At 42.6% G+C, this 24,101-nt stretch overlaps 1 protein-coding gene across 2 annotated transcripts in view; it reads right to left on the reverse strand.

The window, feature by feature from the left end:
• Positions 1 to 13,939: 13,939 nt before the first annotated feature.
• The window catches only part of Grin2a (glutamate ionotropic receptor NMDA type subunit 2A), a 404,218-nt gene continuing 394,056 nt past the window's right edge, over positions 13,940 to 24,101 (reverse strand). The window contains exons 11-13 of one of the 2 annotated variants that reach the window (XM_052195340.1): positions 22,088 to 22,326; positions 14,859 to 16,033; positions 14,437 to 14,515 (exon numbers count right to left, since the gene is read on the reverse strand). In XM_052195340.1, the coding sequence (XP_052051300.1) occupies positions 14,497 to 14,515; positions 14,859 to 16,033; positions 22,088 to 22,326 (1,433 nt within the window). In that variant the 3' untranslated portion in view covers positions 14,437 to 14,496. Of the gene's footprint in view, positions 16,034 to 22,087; positions 22,327 to 24,101 lie in introns of both variants that reach the window. The other variant, XM_052195339.1, reaches the window with a different exon arrangement.

Raw genomic sequence — 24,101 nt, forward strand, 5'->3', positions numbered from 1 at the left:
GTGTCCATCATTTACTCTTTCTGTTAAACCAGGGAAATGCTAAGCCCAGTAGAGGTCTTCCTAGGCCTGAAGGCAGCGTCAGAGCTACTTTCCCTCTAGATTAGTCTCATCTGGAGTTCAGGTGGACTTGGGTTGCTAAGGTTGCATGTGGGGAGATGCTGGGTGTGTATAGAATTTGATCTGTGATTTAATCTTTCAGTGATGGATTTTAGATTATAAAACCACATGCTTATGTTGATTATGATAGAAAATGGCTCATTTTGCCATGTTCCTCTTTTCAGTGGTAGCTGTGATGTTCAAAGTCAGTAAAATGGATTCTGGTTCTCTAAGCTGGCCCCAACTTTCCCCCATTGTCCTAAGCATGCTAAAAAGGCCATGAGCAACAATCTTTCTAAAACATTATTTCTGTTTTCCAAGCCAAAGTCCACATGCCTCTGTGTGCGTGCGTGCGTGCGTGTGTGTGTGTGTGTGTGTGTGTGTGTGTGTGTGTGTTTCTGTTGTGCTTTAAGGGGTGGCCAGAGGGTCCTGTATGAAGATAGGTCAATTTAGTGAACTTCAAAAAAATTTGTCAGAACTCTCAGAAAAAAAAAAAAGAAAATAACCCCAAATATTCTATTACTAGCAGAAGACTAGTATGATATTCTTCAAGAAAAGAAATGGTTTTATCAGTAGACTAACTGCAACTTTGCCTGGCAAGTGAGAGCATTCCCCTTTTGCAGGACCTGAACTGTCTGTTAATTAAGTTTAGTGTCTGGCTGTTCTTTTGGCGTCAGTCAGCAGAGTCTTGGGGGAAAAAGAAAGAACTGAGCCAAGGAGTAACGTCACTGGCAGAAGGAGTGTCCCTGTACTGGTTAGAAATTGCTTCCTCATTAGGAAGTAATTATGCCCCTAAATGGGGCTACATGGATATAAAGGCAACTCACAAAATGCCAATTAGTTTTGTAGCAGTAATGGCATTTAGTGCCACTAGGTTGGACACAGCCCATCTTCCACTGCTCCAGAGGAAAGGCTGTGGCATGGGAGGTGGGCCTTAGAAGACAGAGGATGGTGCAAGAGAAAGGGAAAGTGCCAGTCAACTGCATGATGTAGAGTCAGAGCACCTGGGTCTGCGGACTCCTTCCTGGGCTGGGTACCAGTGCGGTGATGAGTCCTGGATCAAGTGTCTGTCTGTAAGACTGCATCTCTTCTCTAGTTAAATGGAGGTCAACAGAATTAATATGATAAGGGCTGGTCTTTCAAGATTGAGGACATGAATTGTATTCCCAGAACTCATGTTTTTAAAAAATGTGGGGTGTGGTGATGGGTATTTATGATCCCAGATCCAGGGAGGCAGAGATGAGAAGACCCCAGGGATCTCTGGCTAGCTAGAGGAGCCTATGTGGTAAGCTCCAGGCCAGTCACACATACATACACACACACACACACACACACACACACACACACACACACACACACACACACAACTGCTTGCTACAGCATCAGAGAAAGCAAAGAAAGCAAAGAAGCACTTGTTTCTGCTGTGTGCCTTTGAGGTCAACAGTTCTTTACTGTCTATGGATTTAGTTATCTGGGGATTGAAGGAGTATTCTCTGTCTCACAATGACAATGTCTAATGACGTCAGTTGACTGGCTCTTGGGTTACATATGGCCATGTTATGGTTTAGAGTGGGATGTATCATAAAGAGACTAAGATCTGAGCTTTCCTGTGGCTCGGAGGATTTATTAACATGGTATGTGTGGAGGTGTCTCAGATTCTGGGACAAGGCACACAGAAAATCCTCTTTCTACAAATTCCAACAGTGTTAACTGACAAGAGCTGTACCTGGCTGTGATTGTTACCTGTGATTGTTACTTGTGAAACATACCTGTGATTGTGCCACCTGTGATTGTCATCTGTCTCCCATCATTACAAACATGCAAGATAACCATCGGGTCAGGAAGAAATACAAGAAAGGGGTTTTTAAGATGCCAGGCATCCTCTACCATAAACTCTATAAAGCCATCCACTCCTTTTGATTTTGTTGTCTTTTTCTTTGGGGTGCTAGGTACTAAACCCAGTACTTTGTGTATGCCAGGCATGAACTTCTCCACTGAGCTGCATCGCAGGTCTCATCCACTTCTTTAAGGGTCTGATACTCCTGAATCCAGAGATACCTATACTTGACACATGTTGCTGGGTGCCTACTATGTAGCAGACACCATGCACAGCACTGTGTCGCACGCTGGGAAATCAGCAACAAATGAGATAAGAACTCGTTCTTGCATACAACAAACAAACATAAAGCTGTAATAAAACAAATGTAATAAACATAATCTATGAAAAAACTTCAGAAGAAGTAAGTGCTGTGAAAACCCACAGAAGTTTGAAAAGGCAATAGTTATGCAGAAGGTTCTATTTGATGTATTGAGCCTACAGAATGCCTCACTTAGGGGTGCCATTAGGCAGAACCCTAAATATGATAATGATAAGTCATGAAAAGATCTGGAGGAAACTGACTAGAAAGGCAAAGACTCTGAGTCGCCTGTGTTTGGAAGGAGAGTTTGTCCTGGCAGGATACCGGCAGGCACAGTGCAGACTGGCCTTGCATGAGGTGGGAAAATGCAGACCAATTAGTACTCTGCCACTTGGAGGGAGGAGGATTTAGGTCTCGCTCTGACTTTGATGGACAGCTACTGGAAGCAGGAGTCAAGTGAGTCATATCTAATCCATGTTTTGGCAAGGTGACTCCGTCTGCTGCTAGAAAACAAGCCAAGATGGAGGCAAGAGCAAGGTTGAGGAGGGGTTGACAGCGGGCTGAACAGCAGCTGAAGACAGTGGTAGAGGTGGTACAAAGCACACCAATGCCAAATACGGTGCAAGGGTCATGCAGACAGACCTACCTTATGGAGTGTATACAAAGGGCTCTGGGGAGAGGGATGACCACTGCCCAGCTGGCCTGGGAAATCAGTTCTATAGCAGAGCTGTTCCCTGGGATGAATGCAGAGACGGCTACTGGGCACTGTGCTCTGATCTGCTGCAGGAGAAAAGCAGATCTGTTCATTCTTCATGAACCAAAGGATGGGACTGCGGATGTTCTGTGTCTGACTTTGCTCAGCAGCACTGAGGCTGAGAAATACCCACAGCCTTATAAGGGAAAATGGGTCTCAGTAGAGGTCAACATCAGGGTCAAAGCTGTGAGTGTGGGAGATGTCCAGGGAGATGTGGTATGGGTAGTGATAAAAAGCAAAGCTTTCAGCTGAAATCCTGAAGATTCTCCCCATTTTCATGATTTGTTGCACACCCCCACTACCAAAATCAGGTAAAATCAAGTTTGAGGCAGGGAAGACCATTAGTAAGAAACGAACATGCCTGAACACGCACACACACACACACACACACACACACACACACACACACACACACACACACAGGGGAGGGAGTAGGAAGGGGAGAAGGAGACAGATGGATGGTATAGGGAAAGAGAGGGGGAAGGGGAGGGAGGAAGAAGAGGGAGGGAAGGAGAGAGGGATGGGGAGAGGGAGAGAGAGAGAAGGAGAGAGACACAGAGTCAGACAGAGAAACAGAGAGAGACAGAGACAAAGAGAAAGGTGCTCTATTATAAAAATTTATGTTTGGTTTAGGATATCTCAAAGACAAAGAAGTGTCCCCTGCAGCCAGACCACTGGACCAGGAGCCATATACCACCGTCCCACAGAGCTGTAGCCAGGCCTATGACCAGGACTGCACTTTGCTTGAATAGGACTGTCCTGATTTGCATGTTCCTGATTTGCATGACGCTTATTATGACAGAGCTTACATAGCTGGGAATTCCATGGGTAACATCTCATTTGTGTATACAAAACTGTATATATACACATAATCTAGTCTAGACTTCCTTTGTGTATATGGCATAAATTACATGCCAGGAAACTGCACACAAGCAAACTCATCCTTAATGGGACAAACACTTCCCTAGATGGCTATACCCATCAGGCTATACTACCCTGTGGTGCCCACAGTACCACCACCCCCCTCACACACACACACTGGCCAGGCCAGACTCCTTCTCCTTGAAGTGTGCTTAATTTTTTTCTCCTGTGATCTAAAATGTGGATTTATTTTCTGTCTGTCAATCCTTCCCCACTAGCCATAATAAATAGCGCTGAGTTCAAGGGGAAACCACCAGGGACAGGCAGCAGAAGCAGTGAACGCAACAAACACCACGGCTGCATTCCTCATTTTCATATCAATTGGCAGAAATTATCTTTATTAGAAAAATGAAATTTCCTCTATTTACATTTTTTACACTGTATGATGGGCACTTGTGTTGCCCCAGGAGTTATGTACATATCAGTTTGCACACACATGTCAAATCCCATTCCTTAAAACAGTTGATAATCACATTGAACAAAATTAAAAAGACATACTACAAGAAGACAACCATAGTATATACTTCCTCTATCATTGAAAGGTGTTAAGCAAACGTGTAGTTTTGTAGCTATGCTTGGGAATAGTTAATACGGTCATTAGCACTTCCTCATGCAGCGGATCAGACATGACAGTATAAACTGCTGTGACGTGGAGGTGAATATCTACTCCCAAATGAGGACCACTGATGGAGCACACAGCTGTCCTTGGGTCCACTGTACACAGCATCAAGCCAGTCCTGATATGAGTTTTAGACGATGTTTAATGTAGCTGTGGATGGAAACCCTCTGCATGAGTTCAATCCCATTCACACTGGGTTAAAGATGGACTCAAATGGAAACCCTTTATAGATAAGCTATCTAATTCAATAACTCTCCTGTGGGCAATGGATAGCTTGGACATAATGCTAGTCTTACAGCATGGCTAGAAAATGAATAGTTTACCTTTTTTTACTGTCTGAGAAAAACATTATTTATGACTTTTATGACCTATTTCTTATTCAAGCCACCAATTAACTCACCTAATTCTGTTTCATATTCAGCTCAAAATATAATAAGTACACATACACAAACATTCCAGTGCCACATAAACTATGATGAATTCTACCAATTAATGTATCTTCTCAGGGGAATGAACAAGATTAACATTCATACTTTGAAGACAACCATAAAAAAAGTATTTGGGGACCCTCAGGCTCGGAAAGCATCTGAACCACATTTATTTTGTGATTATTTGTGTTTTTACAACAACCATGTTTCCTATATTTCCCCGACTTAATATCTTCTTTAAAAAAAATTGTTCATTTACATCCTATCCAATGTAAAATTCAGGGTAATGTGAATGTTAGAGTTACCAGTTTGAGCTTTCCAAATCCATCAAAATTTTCAAAGACAATTACTCAGATGAACCACAAAACCCTATCTGATTTTTCTGCTCTGACATGTAGCATTTCCCCAATGACAGCGGCCTCAGAGCTGTGTCTCCAGACTTAATACATTTAAAATACTTTAAAAAAGGAAAACAGGTTTTAAAAGTCAATACTGCTTATTCATTTGAATTAGTCTGACTAAGAAGAGAAACCATTCAATATATTATACGTGGCTAATGTAAAAAACCTTCAATGAATTCAAAGTCTGTAATTGTTTCTTGTGGAAAAACAGACAATATTTGTACATTTCTGAACCTTCACTATTTGCTCAGTTATCAATAGTCTTTGATTCGAGCCCTTTAAAAGCTTGAAACAGAAAAATGTCAGATCAATGAGAAATATTGAAATGCCAACAACAAACTTATGTGAACTGGAGAACAATTAACCTTATTAATTTAAAAGGCATCTGTGGTATTGGCTAGGTGTTATGCTAATATCCTTTTGAAGGTTCACTTTAAATCCTTCCCAAAGGTGTGAAAGAGAATTAAGTGGAAAAGGCCATGACCCAAGGCTACGGGAGATGATAAATGATCTAGCATTGTAAAAATGAAGACTCATTGATCTGCTGATATGATATCTAAGAGGAACTGGTGAGGGGTGATAGCTTCTGTCTTGTTTCTTCCTGAAGTCTGCTGAAACCTTATTTGTGAAGTTAATCTGAGGAAGGAGTCCATTTTAAATAGTTTGGTTCTGGTTCACAGAAGAATTGTGTGCTTTGAAATACAGTTCCAAAGAGGTGAAGCTCTAGGCCCTGATGGTTGAGGCACTACACTTTCTGCATAGTTCAGCACCCCTGGGAGAGTCTCCTCACCTCTTGCAGAAACACATGGTCTCAGAATAGCTATTAAATAATAATGACCTCTGTGGTTTTGTTTTAGTTTTAAAAGACTGGGTCTCTTGTAGCCCAGGTTGACCTCCAACTCACAATAGTGCCTGGGTATAACCTTGAACTCATGATCCTCCTGCCTCTGCCTCCTGAGTTCTGGAATCACAGGCATGTGCTACCACACCTGGTTTATGCTTGCCATGCTGGGGAATGCAACCCAGACCATATGTGTGATCTGCAAACACACTACTAATCGAGCTGCATCCCTAGCCCTAGTAAGCTCTATGTTAAGGGGCTTTTTTGACCTTTGTTGTCAGCTTGAAGGGTGACAACACCCAGAGAATTATTCTCAGAAATCAAGCTAAGGGAACTTATACTGTTTGAAGACTCCTCAGAAACACTTGGAACAATGACTGGATTTTCTATGAAAATGTAATTCCAAAACAACCTTCCTTGTGATCCCAGCTCAATCTTCACATCTATAAAATGGGCCTCATGTGTCCCACCTCACTGTAAACATAAATGCCAGAAAAGAAGTGTGGTTTGGAACATGGATGGGAGGGGATACACAGATGACACTTGTGTGACCCGGAGCTTCACCTGTGTGACATGTTAGATATCATGCCACTCTCTGCTCCTATAAAGTGCTGTGGAAGCATCCCAGTTCAACACTTTTCCTTGGGATAAAGTTAACAAATGGTGGTGCATCAACAATTATCCTGATACTAATGACCAGGAGCGCATCTCTAAGGCAATTTAACAAATGAAACTACAACAACAACAACTACAACTACAACAACAACAACAACAACAGCATTTTAATAGCTGGCCCTCAATCACCCTGACAATAAAGCACTCAATCATTTATGCAAAACTATTCCCCATTTCCTGCCCTACCTCTGAACCTCATTCCGTCTGCCTGGCAAAAACAAACCAATGCAGATGAAAAGGAGGACCAGTGACCTTGAAAATAGCATCCTGTTTAAAAAGGGGTCTGGTGTTAAAGAGAGCTTTGATTGAGGACCACAAGGCAGTGTGTGCATATGTATGTGTGTGACAGTGTCCACACACCTGTGAAAACATATTATATACATACTTTTAATGGTTCTAGCCCTGATGCCAACTGGTAAAGAAGAAAGGAGATCAGGAAAGAGATATTTAAGATTAGGCACATGCTAATTAGAGAAGGTTAGTTTCCAAAGCAAAAAAGAAAAGAAAAGAAAAAAGAAATGAAAAGCTAATTCTGAGTGCAAGCTCCAGGACAGGGAGGGACATGAGCAGTGTTCTAGTCTGGGAAGGGACTGTGAACAGACAGGGGTCGCCAGGAGTTCTTGATACACCCCAAACTAGGAAGCCTGCATAGGAGAAAAATCCTGGGGACCTCAAATTAGCAAATCTCTTTCTGCTACCAGTCTAACCTCCCTGGAGGAGAGCAGACATTACTAGGGTATGTCTGACATGAGTATTTATCAGCTAGTCCTTGTTGCTGGTGAGGCTTAGAACAGTTCCCTTATCTTCTTATCTAACTGAGCCTCAGTTCCTTATCTGCAAAACTGGGGCAATCATACTTAAATTCTAAACTCCATTCAGAGTAGACATAATCGGGTATTTCAAGATTTGGATGCTGATCATGGTGCATACTGTGACAAGCAGAAACTGAGTTCATATGCACAGACTGGCACACAGAGTGTGTGAACATCTTCCAAACCATCTACATCTCTGCATTCCTTCTCTTCTGTATATCCCTGCCCTCTGTTTTCACTAGAGAACCTGACATTTCCTTTTGCCACTCATAACAGTAGGCACTTGAAACTTTACACGCTCTCATTTCTCCTCTCTCTCCCCTGACACATCCACACCCTGAAGTATTAAATGGTTTTACAAGTCATAAATGACCCAACCGGGAAAACATTCCATACATTTCCTTCTCCTCCTCTTCTTCTTCCTCCTCTTCCTGCTCTTCCTCCTCCCCCTTTCCCCCCTTTTCTCTTATATCACAGTCTATTTTCCAATCCTTCGAGGACTATTTCAACCCTTTGAAGCATTTGAGGCATGCTTTGATAAGCCATGCAGGGCTGGCTGGAGCCAGACCCAAGACTACTCATGCAAAAAAATAAGGAAGGATGAGGTTTTCCCCCTTTGCTTAGCTGCTCCTGTGCTCCCCATCATCATCTCAGAAGGTGCAAAAAATCAGGATGATCTCCAGCAACACCAACCGCATTTTCCAAAGTTCCTTAAAATTCAGGGAAGGACTTTTCAAAGTGATTGATTACAGTATCAATTAATATTTGGTCTCCTTACAATAGCATTACTGTCTGTTTCTAATTTTCAACATTTAATCTGTTTTTGTATTACAGTCATTGCTTATCTTTTGTATGCTGGAATTCACTTTTCAAACCAGGCACTGCTTTCAGGAAGAGGTTCTACTTTCCAGTCCATTTGCATATGCCCTTAGTCCCAAATTGAATGTTAGAGGAAAGTGTCACAGTGTCCATTCCCTATAGGTAGATTGGTGTCACATGTTCAACAGCACAGCATAATCACTGGTGGCTGCCAGCTTTCTTTCATCTTTGGTTTGAAGCTAAAACTGTGTTCTTTGTGGATCTTATCTAGAGGATAGACCCCTGTAGAAAGATCCTTCCTTCCTTGGAATCCTGAGAAAGTGAGGGATTGCAAAGGAGCTTAAAAAAAAAAAAACCAGATTCAAAGACTGGTGCCTGGATCTGCAAAGAGCAGGAAGCAGTGAGAGCCAGTGTTGGGACTTCTCTGGTTTTTACCCCAGAGGAACGCATGGAGGGCATCTTCCTAAACGAAACCCAGGCATATGTCAGTCTAGTAAAGAGTACCAAGCCAGGAATCAGAACTGAGTTTTGGGTTCCAGCCCCAGCTCCAGTGTTTTCTGACATCATCTTAGACAGACTATTGTCCCTTGTCACCCTCCCTTGTCCCCTTTTCCTAAAAATCTTGCTATCATTCCACAAAATCCATTTAACCTAAGACCCTTCAAAGCAGGAACTTTGAACTTCTTCTATGCTTATAGCACTTCTAGGCACAGAATGAGCCAAAAGAGAAAAGAAATTTAAATAGAAAATCTATGTCTTTTGATGGGTTTGCACAAGTCACATGTACGTCCACACTAGCATCATATTCCAACGTAAACATAAGCAGCATATATTGCACACTCTTCTCCCCATTATTTTGTTCCTTAAGGGGACAAAGAGCATCAGTGCTCAGATCCCCCTGAGCCCTGTCATCCTTCCGAGAGCTGATATTTAAAAAAATATAATGCCTTCTCTACATAAATACCCTCCTAGCAAAATAATCAGAATGGTTTTTCTGTGTGTTCACACCACCGCCACCATTTAATTTTTAACATAAACTTTACAATATGTACAGGTTTGTTTGGATAATACACTTAAGTGTGAATTGTAGAAATCAAGCATGTATAATATATACATGTGTACACGAGCAACTGTATCCACAGAAGTGCATTTATCATCTCTGATCTGTATCAAGCAGACCTCATCAGAGACAGTTAGAGATGAACACAGTGCATAGGAAAATGGCTGACTGAAAAGGGCAGCTCTGCACTGGAAAAGCTTTCCAAGTAGAGACCCAAAAACTCTCAGTGAATACTTTTGACCCTATTTAACCAAAGGAAGAGAGGCACAGACAGGCCAATTCTTGACTCAAGTGCAAATGAACAATGCTTTTGGAAGGAAGATCTCTTTCTTTTTCTTTCTTTCTTTCTTTCTTTCTTTCTTTCTTTCTTTCTTTCTTTCTTTCTTTCTTTCTTTCTTTTCTTTCTCTTTCTTTTAAGATTTATTACTCTTGCATGCATTGATGCTTTGCCTGCATGTGTATCTGAATGAGGTGCCAGATTCCCTGGAACTAAAGTGACAGACAGTTGTGAGTTGCCATGTGGTTGCTGGGAATTGAACTCAGGACCTCTAGAAGAGCAGCCAGTGCTCATAACCACTGAGCTATCTCTCCAGCCCTAGGGCTCTTTTCTTTAGAGCTTGAATTACTATTAAATACAGACCAATAAATTTGGCTTCCTCCTGTTTAAATTCTATTTCTTGAAGTCCAGGTAAGTCTATTATAGCCAAGGTTAGTGCCAAACAGCTCCATCTTGAAATAGCTTCTATCCTTTGCTGAAGGATTCACACACAACAGCTCCACATAAAGAAACAGTACAGGAATGTGCATAATGCTATTGGGTACCTTCAACTCCTCTGAAAGAGATTTTGGTTTCTTGAATCAGTATTTATTTAGGTCTTAAACCACAAGGGACTTCAGTGCAAGGTATTTGTTTATATGACAAGCAATTATTAAAGCTTCACTTTTTAGGTTTAAGGGAGATAAAATTTTAATCATCATTTAATTAACACCAACTTTCCTTTTCTTTTTCATTAGTAATTCTATTTGCAAAGAATTCAGGGCATTTGTCATTTCCTGAGAAGGATGCAGAATATTAAATACATATCAGCGGTAGACATACCAAATGGAATAAACACCATAAGACTTGTGACTACTGTGGATCTTTTGACTAATTAACTACCTTGGCTAAAGTCCCATTTAAATGAAACTATTTCATTTGTAAACAAGGTGTAATTTTCTTTTTCTCTGCCCAGAACCTAAGTGTGAATTGGTTTGACAGTTTTTGCTGAATTTGATGCTTCCACCAGAAAGCTAAGTATTAACTCTTCTCAAGTATCCTCTGAGGCAGGGAGGAGAAAACCAAGAGCATGGCAGGAGATAGTCACTAGTGCTGAGGACAGAGCAGCCACCAGTGGTGAGGTCATCATCCCCTGAGTCACATGCAGGTCTTACAGACAGGAAGACAGATCTAGGGGGCTTGCCTTCTTGCAGCATCGAAACCAGAAGTCTACTAAAACCTACAGGTGTTGGGATGGTGGACCTGTTCCCCAGAGCACTGAGCCTCTGGGAGCTTCTCTTATGCAGAGTGTTTAAATCAGTTCGGGCACAAGGACAGAAGCATGACTCTTTGCCTTCAAGTATTCGCATCTGAGGGCCACTCTGGTCCTCTCCAAAATGGGAAAACAACAAGAGCTGCCAATACAACTACCAAGGGTGGCTGCCCTGGCATGGTCAAGGGAAAGGTCAGGCCTTTGGATTCAAAGACACTGGCATCAGTGAGTCTAAGAACTCAGAGGGTGGGTTTAGCACAGGAATCCTCTAACTGATACCCAGGCCAGGGCCTCCTGCCCAGTCCTCATCACCTACCTTAGGTGTCATTTGCTACTCCTTGGCTTAGATTTTGAAAGGACTCACTTGGCTTTCCTTCAAACAAGCCCACATGGGTTAGCTTTCCCGTGGATCCTGACCACCTCATTTTCTTCTTTGAAATCATCACATGCAAAAGTTAGTGGTTTAGTGGAGGGAGGGGAAGCAAATGTTTACCATACAGTCCCCCCCTAACTAACAGGACTTACTTATTTTTGTAAATATCTTGGTGTTATAACAAATGTATTATTTCCCATTATTTGACTGATTCTTCCAAAAGCCTCATTTTAATTTCTTTTGTACAGAGTTAATGGCAGAAATGATCTCTGTCTGGATTTTCCAGAGAAGGGTTTGAGAAGGCAGTAGGAGTGTCATCTTTATGCCCACTAAAATGTGGGCATTCAACAGCACCCTGGGCTGTGAGGACAATCCAGGAAAGCGGAAAGCTTAGGGGATTTGTGACAAGTCACGATTCTGTATTCCAGGGAGGCTTAAGAGTCAGTTCTGTGAGGACATAACAGCTGTCCTAGCAGGAGGAATACAGGTCTGGGCTGCAATGGAGAAACAAAGTGAAGGGCTTAAAAGACACTACAGACACTGAAGCCCAAATCTAAGATAAAAACCTGGGGAGACTGTTACAGGTTCTAAAAGCACATTTTCCATCTCTGGGACTTGGGGAAGGAAAGGAAGCCTCCATGAAAGGGGATAAAATAAGACTTTAGAGCAGATCAACCTCTATCTCCGCCCAGCCTTCTAGCTCCGCCCCAGCCCTCTAGCTCCGCCCCAGCCCTCTAGTTAAGCCCAAGCCCTTTAGCTCCACCCAAGTCCCCCTGTCTGTTCTGAAGGAGCACGGGAGAGATGCCTCACCCCCTCTGCTACTCCACCACTGGCCCTCCAATTTATTGCATCACTCTGTCATTATAGAACACTGTAGGTCAAATGAACGTTTCCACTGCCAGCTCCATCAGAAGCAGCCCCAAGCTCTAAGAAACCCTTCCCGGCTCAACTACAAGACAATTCCACCTACAAAATAGAACGCCAAGAGGAAAAGAAACGGTATGAAATTTCAACCTGTCATACTATCCCTTTCTTCAAGAACCCAACCTAAGATTCGGTAAGAGGAAAAAGAAGAAATGGTTAGAATCCTTCATGGGAGAGAGTTACCCAATCGACTAAAGTCTCATGCAAAATACCATAGTCAGCTAGCCAGGCTATTATTTCAAGGACAATAGTGCATTTGAAATATACTAACTGCTAGAAAAGAACGACGTAAAGTGTTTAATTCATATTATTTTCTGTTTCTGTGATATGTCCTTGTATAATAAAGAACCATAACTACCTTTTTAAGGTCTTTTTAAAAATGTGGTAAAAAAATATGTGCTAAGAAATTTTCCATGCACGAATATTCCCCTCACTGGCTCCAGTGTTTTAAGACTAATGACTATCTGTTCTATCATATATGCACAGGCTTAGGAGGCCAAGAATAGGACAGTGCAGGCAGCTCAGGAATGACAAATGCTTTGAAGACATCTCATCGGTTTCTGTTGGTGCTGGGCAAGAGGTTCACCTCCTAGAAGGTGCACATTTCAGAGGAGAGAAATCCCTTATTTTACTGAGTTTGTTCATAGTTGGGGTTTGCTTGGGGTTGGGGTGAGGTGCACAAGTGGCTGATATCTGAAGGCTTTTGATTTGAGGAGGTTTGGATAGATCTAAGTGTCTAATAGAGTTTCCTGACATTAAGGGACATAAATGTAAAACCATGCTAGCCTTGGGCACACAGATGGCATTGTACTTCTCACAGATTACACACGGCTGCTGACACATGTTAGGACATTAACAGCTCTAGGAACACAACACATAGCTAATTAGACACCATCATGGCCGTCTGGGGACAGACCATGTGACGGTTACTCTGGGAGGGATCGGGTAAGAGATACTGTACAACCCTGAGTCATCACCAGAAGGGAGAGGTACAAACTTACATACATAAGAGTCTCCAAGATAAACTATAATGGCCGCTATGTCACAGACAGAAGATCCACACTTAGATACCAAAGACATAAACGCATTTATGCAGCTCCGAACAAGACCATTGAAGCTGAGGGTGAGAGGTACACACACATTAACGTCCAAAGAGAGTCTTACAGTTCTCCACCTGAGAGTCCCTGTGGCTATATGTTCCAGGTGTGTTTTGGGGGAAGACTACAATTAGCGTAGGTACCACAAACACACTGATTTGCTATTCTTTGGGGGGAACCTGGAGTTAGGGGGGCTGATCCAGGGTTGTAATGGAAGGCATAACAAGAAAGCTGTTACAAGCCAAACATCTTAATCCTTGCACATGTCAATCTTACTACAGTGCAGATGCATTCTTAACTGTCTTATTGTCTGTGTCAGACTTACATGCATACCATATTGCTTATTCTGTATTAGAGAAACTGTGAGGCATTTCTGATGGGGGAAGTTACATAGTGGATTGATCTTAATGGAATTTGGAATATAGGCAACCACAATATAACCATCACCGTCTGATGCACCATTATTGCCGCCATACCCAGTCGCCATGTCTGGGAGACTTGCCTACATGTATTCATTTGTTTTTGGTTAAGGATTCACCTATCTGGTATGTGCTGTACTCAGCACATTCCTCATAAGATTCCTTGAGTGGAAGATTATGGGATGGAGCCATGTGCAAAAGAGCCAACAAAAAAGTACCTCCCTATATCCTCTTTCTTCTAGTAGGGTGCTATCAGACACCCAACATTTACCCTCTATAATGTTGGCCATTCTATGTTTCCTTATAGATAAACATTGATGGAAGATCTTAGACATCAGATTCGATACTAGGCATTTTCTTGTACACACGTCTATTGCTGCAGGAATTTAAAACCCTGGGGGTAGAGTACATGTTATTCTTATTTGCAGCATAAGGCATAACATGCTCTGAAATATACACATCACTGTGGCCCCGACTGTCCCTGGAGCAATATGATGCTGTTGACCTCAAGGATGACCGAAGATAGCTGTCATTTACTGCCTGTGATGGCAATGAGTGTTTGTAAGGGTCCGAGGGACATCTCCCAATAACTAAGCGTTGGTCATCCCCATATGTGTGGAGGAAAGGATTATCAGAGGTGTGGTCTGGCAAGAGAGACTTGCTCCTCTTGCTGTCCTCCAGACCTTGGGGGAAAAGGGAGCTTTTGTTCCCCAAGAGTTTGCTTGAGGGGACACTGAACAGGCTCCCATATAAGTTGCCCTCCAATAGCCTCTCCCTGTCCTTGAGGCTTATGCTCCGGGAGGGCCTGCTAAGGTCTATCTCCCTGGGTTTGTCGAGAATGTTATCATAGGAGTGCTGTCGGTTAATCCTTAGCTTGTTCTTCTGGAACTGGAGGGCGTTGTTCTGTGACCAGTCCTGCTGGTAGACCTCCTCCCGAGTAGCTGGGTTACCTGTCTCCTGAAGCATTTGGTCTTCATCAATGTCATAGAGGTTCCCCATCCGCAGACAGGCATCACACTTGAAAGGAGACCTCATGGTGAAATGGCCTGAGTAGGTAGGCAGGTTTGAAAGGCAGCTTCTGCAATGCGTGGAGTTCAGCCGGTATCGATCACTGCCCTCACTGTGTGGGGAACCCTTGTCTTTCAAGGTAAAGTGCTTGGCGTAGAGTTTATACTGGTCATTGTTGGGAAGCCAATCTTCATTGTGTATTGGGTTCCTGTTCATGGGCAGTGTGGAGTCTCCCTTTCGGAAGTTCTCATTGTGATCTTGGTAGGTATCTGGGAAGCCCACATTCTCAGGCAGGGCTATGTTTTCAACGAACTGTGGAGGATCTAAGTGGAAGCTAGGCTCCTTCTCACCATCAATGGTGTAGATCTTATCCCTGGGAGAGCTTGCTTTGGTTTTCATGTAGGTACGTTCAACCTCACTACAGTCCTTGGGGTACTTAGAGGCCATTGACCTTTTGAAGTTATCCTTGGTCTTGTGGTTCTTATTGTTATCTGGCTCCCTGTGGCATGCGGCCCGGCTTGAGGTTTCAGAAATGTCAGAGTGGGCTACTTCTTCTGGAAGATACCTAGGACTCTTTAGGGAGTGGGTTCTATTCTCTGCAGTCTTCTCATCCCTCTGGGAGACTGGGTTCTGGTTTAGAGAATCCTGGCGTAGAGACTCCATGGATTTCTTCCAAAGCTGCCGGGGTCGGGAGTTCCCTTTGGATTCAGTGCTGACAGCTACCTCCACCGTGTTAGGGTTGGACTCATTGAGAGTGAGAGGATGCTGTCCTTGAAACACATAGTTACTGAGATTATCCTTGTGCCTGTTGGCCACAAATGTTTGGAGTTCATTCATGTTATCTCCAAATATACTGTCCTTCCCTTGAAAGGACCTGTTGTCTGAGTATATCAAATTTCCCTTGTCTGAAACCATGTCCACAATAAGAGATCCTCTTTGGATGAAGTCAGTAGCTCTTTTTGGCGAGTCCATTCTTGAGGAGTTCATGTTGGACATGTTGGAGATGTTTTTAGCTGACCGAAGAAGCTTTAGCATGTTGCTCTGTGACCCAGTCAGATTGAAGTCTGGAGACTTCTTCTTTTCTTCAATGTGCACCCCATGGATGCAACTGTAGATGCCCTGTGAAGAAATACAACAAAACACGAATCAACAGGAGACAGTGGTATGAAATCACTTGCCCATGTGAGCTTTACCTGCAAAGGTGAACCATGAGTTTCTTGAGGGAGTCACAGAAAAAAAGAGTGGAATTCCGTCCAAATCCTGATTATCATACTTCATCCAATAAGTAAGTCAAGTTGTAATTCACCAGTATTGTGTAACTACTTACCTATCATAAACATTCAATTAAGACCCAGAAAGGCAACATAACTCATAAGTCTCAGACAGCTCATGAAACTTAGACAATTCCTAAGACTCTTCTCCCAGATAATACAAGCAGTAACAATTGGTGAGGAAAGGAGACTCCATGACCATTAGAGCTGAGAGACTCTCAGAAATCAGAGCTGCTTGCATGTCAACAAGAAGGTCCAATAATGAAACTTTGATCATTTGTCACCCAGGCCAAGGTGGGTTTCTGATGATGTAGCTGTCACTGTCATATGTTCACTAAATTAGACTTGGGTTGAATCGTTTCTTTGATCCCGTCATCAATGCCTTGTCCTGGGGTGAACAGAACATTTGTTCACATGTCTCAAGAAAAAGCCAGACAACAATCAGTCCTATAGTATTGTTCTGTCCCCAAGATAACCTGGTACCTTTGCAAAAAGTCACACATGAAGTTTAAGAAGTGGTATCAACTGATACTTGTATAACTATCAGCACCCCTGTGCCGTTATAGTAGCATATAAGGATACTTTATTGACCTTCCCAGCACCCAGATCTAGCTCATAAATTCATTGAAGGCTTTATCACCTTTGAAGTTTAAATGTCATAGTGTTAATTATCGACAAAATCACCACAAAGGGACCACCATTGTTAATTATTTTCACAAATTACCAGAATGGCCTCTGTGATTGTGCTAAAGCTATCAATCAAGGCATGTGACCTATATAAGAAGACAATTGGAAAATATTTCCTTCCTGGGTGCACTGAGTGCTTTCAAGTGCAAATTCATGCAGGCCTGAAATCCTGGTGCTCAGAAGCTGAGTCAGCAGGATTATGACCTCAAAGTCATAACGGGCTATATAGTGAGAACGTGTGTGTGTGTGTGTGTGTGTGTGTGTGTACTTTAAAAGAGTAAAATAAAATAAAAAGTAAAATAAAAGTAAAATAAAAATAAGGAAGCATTTGGTTCATGTAAGGGTGCTCAGGTCAGAGATGTTATAGGTCTTGCCTTTATATGAGGATATTAGCCCAAGGCTGAAGCCAATCACAGTGAGGTAAAGAACCCAAGAGCTAAAGTGACTCATGGTCTACAGTGCAACAGCCATTGTCTTAGGCTTCTTACTTGTTCACTGCATGCAGCTAGAACTGGATTTTCACTGCTATCGATCGGGCAGAGTTTGTGGCTCAGTGGCATATCCTTAAATCCATCCATGAGATAATAAGACCAGAGAATCCTGGGAAAGTGAGACATGACCACTGCCATCTCAAAGTTTCCACATTTCCATGCCCTTTTCCTTTGTTATAAAACCTCACATTCCTGTTGTCAGGGGAGGGGATCTCTGCTCATGCTGCTGTCATAGGTAGACATCAGTAATCCTGGGATTTGTGGCCCCCTGGCTTTCTCCTATCCATATGCAGATGTTGACAACTTGCCTAATGGATTAAGCCTATGGAAATCTGATCCCTCTCCTTTTATGATTGCCAGAATGCCAACCTGGAGTGGATTCAGGAGGCAGATGTGTTGCTGACTTTGGCATAAAGCAGTAGAAAGTTTGTGCCATTGTGACTCTGATCATGGTGGCTTTACTGACCCCCATGGCTGCATCCTGCTTAGCCAAAGAGGAATGCTCGCAGAACTGTAAAGTCTTAATCATCTGCATTTTGTTGTCTAAAGACAGTCTCCACTCCAGCATCATAGGAATGCTGCACACACAAGATGGCCATGTGCCCTTCAAGCAGCCCTTGCTGGGGTTGTATTAGCCTAAGCTCCGTAGTTAACTCTAGACCCTGGAAGTTAGCATGTGCTCAACTTCTTCTTCCTCCTGCCCCTTCTTCCCCTTCCTTCTCTTTACCACTTCCATCTCTTCTTCCCCCATTACTCTCTTCCTTTCTCCTTTCTTTCCTTCCCTCATTCTACGTTCCCCTCTTGTCCCTTCTTTCTTTCTTTCTTTCTTTCTTTCTTTCTTTCTTTCTTTCTTTCTTTCTTTCTTTCTTTCTTTCTTTCTTTCTTTCTTTCTTTCTTTCTTTTGTTCTTTTTGAGACCACTGCCATCTCAAAGTTTCCACATTTCCATGCCCTTTTCCTTTGTTATAAAACCTCACGTTCCTGTTGTCAGGGGAGGGGATCTCTGCTCTGTTCTTTCTTTCCTTCTTTCTTTCTTTCTTTCTTTCTTTCTTTCTTTCTTTCTTTCTTTCTTTCTTTCTTTCCTTCCTTCCTTCCTCCTTTCCTTCCTTCCTTCTATTTTATATTCTATCTTCAGTCTCCTCTGTGTCATGAGCAGTTAGTTGGTTATTGATCTTGCCACAAACCACACTTTTCCCCTTGCTCTACAAATACTGGGACACTCAGACGGTAAAAATAAGAATCACACAATTAAGTCATGCATTTCATAGAACCTGACACATAGACTACCCTCCAATTGTCATGTAATATAACTGTACATATAATCCAGAGAAACCCTGCACCTGTGGGTGAAAATGTGATGTGTCCTCTATGTCAGAACCCAGCTAGGGTTCTTTTTTCCTTACTGTATTGTGAAAAATGTAGGGTTTTTTTTTTCCTTTAAAATTTGAAACATTATTCAAAAATCTCCTCTCCTTCCTCAGGGGAGCCTAAAGACTTCTCTGCATATGTCACTGTGCTCCCCCACCCACCCACCCACCGTGACCTTGAACTGCTGGCCATGTTTAGAGGAGGCCTACAGCAGGGGCAGAGCTGGCCTGTGCTGCAGGAGAGAATGGGAATGATGAGGCTGGGGCTTCTCCTTCTTGGCTTCCCTCAACTGGTTCACACAGCAATTGATCTGCCCAGTGGGGCCAAGGAGGGGAAGAGATGTAATAGGACCGACAGTCTGGGACTCATGTTTTCACAACACTTTCCTCTGTCTGCTTTGATCCATCATCCAGAGGGCTTTCGGAAGGTGGGGATGCATATTCCAGAATAACAGAATGAATCAGACACCATTGGATGTGGTCTTGGTTAAGTTTTTATGGTTATATGAATTTCAACTTTCCCAGCTGTGAAATGGGAATCCTCTTCTGGTTGGGACAAAAGGAAGTTAAAACAACACACAGCAGTGCTCAGGAACTGTGGAGTAGACACTCTGGAACCTGCCTTTGTCTGTTCTCAATTCAAACCTGCTTGAACACACAGTACACACCTTGTCAAAGCCACAAAACAGTGTGTGCTACTCATTGCCACAGAAAGTTTGTTCCAGACATTGCATTTGCCTTCTGGTTAGTGAGACCAACCAACCCCCTCTATGGAGCCTGACAACCCCCTAGCCACAACTTCCCCAGTTCCTGTTAGTTAATGCACACTTCCCCACCCTCTTGATCACAGGTTTTGATTACCCTTTAAGGTTATAGAAGTAATGTATCCTCTCAGTGTATCTGATGCGTTACACAACTTCTAGTCAACCTGCTTTACTTCTCAAGGCCCCTGACTCCTGAAAGTATTCTCATCTGAGCTACAAGGAAGAATCTAAGCCTTCCTTGTCCCATTTATCCTGCAACATGCTCTCTGACTTCTGTTAGCCTTAGTGCTAGTGAAAAGTACCTTTCGTCCTGTGTCTAAGCGCTTTACCTTGGAACACAGTGAGAAGACATCTACAGCTCCCCTGATTTCTGTTTTACTAAGTCTTTTATTGCTCACATTTTAAGAGACAATCAAAGTAGTTTTTTGACTGGAAATAACAAGCATATTTTTAAAAACATAAATGTTGTGTGTTTGGGAAGGGACACTTCAGAGAGAAAACTAATATTAAGACCATCCCAAAGACTAGAAGATGCATTTGTGAAAGTCATAAAAAACAAGATAAGGGACAGTCACTGTAAATGCTTAGTTTCAGTGTTTAATAAATGTCCTTTTTGAGCTTGTAAATCTCCCTTGACAGTGTCAGGGATGTGTGTGTCTCAGGTTGCCGTTCAAGTTGTATTTCCAGAGACACTGAGCCTGCAAAGAAAGCTGCACCTGCTTTCCATATAGTGACTGCTTTCTGTCTGTGAGCTGCATGGTGAGCATCCTGAAAGTCCTGGCGGGGGGGGGGGGGGGGAGGGGGGCGGGGCGATATATGCTCTGTGGAGCAGATGCCTGCTTTGGGAGAATTCAGGGCATCACATACCAGCATCCCTAGAAAGAAACATAAATACTGATCTTGACTAACGTATGTGACCATACCTACTCTGTATAAGATCCTGTGTGTGTGTGTGTGTGTGTGTGTGTGTGTGCATGCACAAGCGCATGCACAACGCATGTACATACAACTATGTACACACATGTTTGAAGGCCAGAAGACAAGCATGAGTATTGTTTCATGAGAACTGCTTTCTCCTCAACTCCTCTATTGAATAAAAGTTATTGCCTAGTGGATAAAGTGTGAGGGAACCTGTTATTTCAGGGAAATGTAAGATGGTTTTAAAGAAAAAGACCCACTTTAAGCCCCCAGTTTTCTCATCCTCAGAATGGGTGCGACCAGAGGTTTTACAACGAATAGAGACAGGAGAGAAAACATATTTGGCTCTGACCCTTATCCACGCAGTAGCTGCACCTTGCCATTGTTGGCAATCCTCGACTGTTGGCTTTCTGAAGGCAATCAGCATCAGAAGCTGAACTTCCTGTGTGTTTCCCTAGTACAGGAAAGAGGCAGGGCGATAATGGTGCCCTCCTATTCACGGTTGTTAGACTGTTCTGATGTAAAAGACAAATCATAATAAAGGGGAAGGAGAACCCCTGCTTCTCTGGACTCCCTGAAGCTTGCAGGATACTGGGGCCTGCCCCCCTCCTTTGCCCTGGAGGGTGCGAGAAGTTCAAATTCCACTGACACAGCTTCTCCTACACAAACCCAATCCTCTCCATTTCCACTCATGAGATGCTTGGAAAGGCATATAGGATTCAGTTCATTTCTTATAATGATGGTCCCAGCAGCTTGGTTGCCTGTTCCAAAAGGAAGCTGGATTTACAAGTGAATGCAACAGTGTGCATTTGCTCAACATAATCCCAGAGTCGTTTGACTATGAAAAGTCTTTAGTAATTGACTGGGGGAATTAGTTTAAAGTTGGCATAATTCCTAGCTATATACATGCACGTTGTTATTTTTAAGCAATCTGTGTGTTTAGATGCCATCAAGCTAACTAGGAAATATGTATTTGCATAGAACCAAATCGAGTGTAATTGAATTGGCAAAATAAATCCTCTTCGCTAAGTTAATGTGTGCCTTCGGAATCTCCGAAGTTCTCGAATCACCTAAGGCCAACAATACACAGATTCACTTAAGCTTATTATTTCATTTCCCCCAATAAAGATAGCATATAAAACTTAATGCTTTTTACCACTAAGGTGAGAAGATGAAAGAAAGGGAGATAAATTAAAGAAAAGATAGATGGTAGAAAGACAGGTAACTGGATGACAGGCATTAGATAGATGACAGAGAGATACACAATGAGAGCTGTTGAAAGGCTGATAGATGGACAGATGATGACAGAGAGCTGGTGGATTGATATATGATAGATGACTGATGTATGCATACATATGATAGAAGATAGGTGATAGATATAGATAATATATATCACTGATAGATGATAGATGTATAGATGATGGTAAATAGATGTCAAATAGACTGATACATGATGATAGATGTTCAATAGATTGATAGGTGATAGATACATTATAGATACATAGATGCTAATGATGATGAAGACTGATTATAGATAGATGATTGAGATATTTAGGCAATGTATAGATGATTGGTACATAATAAATCATCAAAATGCACATATGCCTGGTTCTCTGAATGACCCTGTGTTCTTCACCTGTCTGCTGTACTAGAAAGGAGGTTCTTGGGGTACTGACCCTGCTAATGGAGAAGAGCAGCCCTGGCCGATCGGAACACACGCCCGTGAAGCAGAAGCGCAGCTTCCAGTAGAAGAGGTGCTCCCAGATGAAGGTGATGAGGCTGAGCGCCATCGCTGCAGCCAGCATGTAGAACACGCCCGCCATGTTATCGATGTCCAGCTGGCTGCTCATCACCTCGTTCTTCTCGTTGTGGCAGATGCCCGTTAGCCACAGCGTCTCCAGCTCCTCCATCTCGCCTGCACAGAACACAGCAGCCACAGGCAGTGAGGATCTGGGCACATGCCTTGGTGAAGACACTTCTGAGTTGGGAACAGTTATGTGACTTACAATTGTGTGACCTTAAGTAAGTTCTTGAGCTTGGCTGGCCTCTGGCCTTTGGCCTTCGCTCAGTTGCTGAAGATAACACCTTCCTGTCATCATAATATATAGGATTAAATTAGTTAGTATTAATAGCATGGTGATTTTGGCAGTTCCTTGGATGGTTTTGACCATGGTTGTATTCACTCTATATTATATCCTTTGTCCTCCACACACCCAACCCTCCACCCACTCCTGCTGATGCAGGACAGGCATGCTGCAGTGGAACGACTTACCCTCCCCTCACTTACTAGCTGTGTGGTATTGAAGTCACAGCTCACCTTCCTATGGAGCATGTACAGTACAGCAAGAGGTGTTGTGGTGAGTCTCATAAACAATAGCTTGTGCTATTAGTGATCCTCCTGAGGAAAGGGCCTGGAACAGTGCCAGGCAGATGGTGGACCTTGGATACATCAACTTCTTCCTTCTCATGTTTAGAATACCCCAAACCACTTCAAAAATTCACCCACAAATAAAGGACTGAAGATGCTAAACATTTATTGGAAAAGATATCTTGTCTCTAATGGTTCCTTGCAAAGTGAACATCTTCCTCACTTCGACAGGCAACTAAAGAAACAGGTGTGCTTTTCACTGGAAATAAAAAGGAGGCAGGCCTAATACTATTTCTTCTGTGGATTTTATCCAGTCCTCATCTAGTATAAAATTCCATGATCTCAATGTCTAGTAATTACTTCAGGTGGAATCTACAGTTCACTAAGCACTGGCATTTACTCAATGAATGAATCTTAAGAATTCTGTCTCAAAGGCATTGATCATCAAAGAAGACATATATTATTGCTAAATGCAAATCGTGACTCCATTGTGTGTGTGTGTGTGTGTGTGTGTGTGTGAGAGAGAGAGAGAGAGAGAGAGAGAGAGAGAGAGAGAGAGAGAGATCTGAGCTGAGTAGGAGGCATCTGAAGGGAATGAAGAAGTAATTTTAAATGTTTATGTTGCCTTGCTTTTGAAGCGGGTAGTCACCATTTTAGTTTTCAAGTAGGTCTTGTTTTAAGTTTTGCAGGGTCAGTGTGTTATGGTTTATTCCCATTTTAAATGCAGGCTGGTAGTGTTCTTTCCTTCGGATCAAGGCCTGTTTTCTTCTGATTTGAGCTGGTTTTGTTTGGTCAACGGTCTGCTCACTGCCACTTGCTTGTATAATGATCTATACTTCCTCCCAGATCACGTCTGAGAATGCCAGTTGACTCTGGTGTAGAATCTACATGTGCATGTGCTTTATTTATTTAAAGTTTGGCCTCAGTGTGATTTTCCCATCTATAATGTTCAGCAAGTGATGGCTCGGTCAGTGACAGCGCCCTGCTATCAAGCCTGAGGACCTGAGTTCGATCCCCAGTGGCCATACGGTGGAAAGAGAGGACAGAACCCTGAGAGCTGTCCTCTGATGTCCATGTATGTGTATTGACTTCACATGTGCACATATAGAGTTAAATATTAAAAATAAAAACTTCATCTATTATTGCTCTAAATATTGATTCCCCCATCTTACCTTATTTTTTAACTATTTATTCCTGTAACTCTTTCCAAACTTTGGCAACTACTGGTCTATGGTCTTTTCTACAATGTTACACAGTTAGAAATGTATCGTGTTAAAAAAACCAAAAGAAAGAAAGAAATACTCTGCGCATTGCTTTCTCAG

Source organism: Apodemus sylvaticus, chromosome 10 (genome assembly GCF_947179515.1).
Source record: "Apodemus sylvaticus chromosome 10, mApoSyl1.1, whole genome shotgun sequence".
NCBI lineage: Eukaryota > Metazoa > Chordata > Mammalia > Rodentia > Muridae > Apodemus > Apodemus sylvaticus.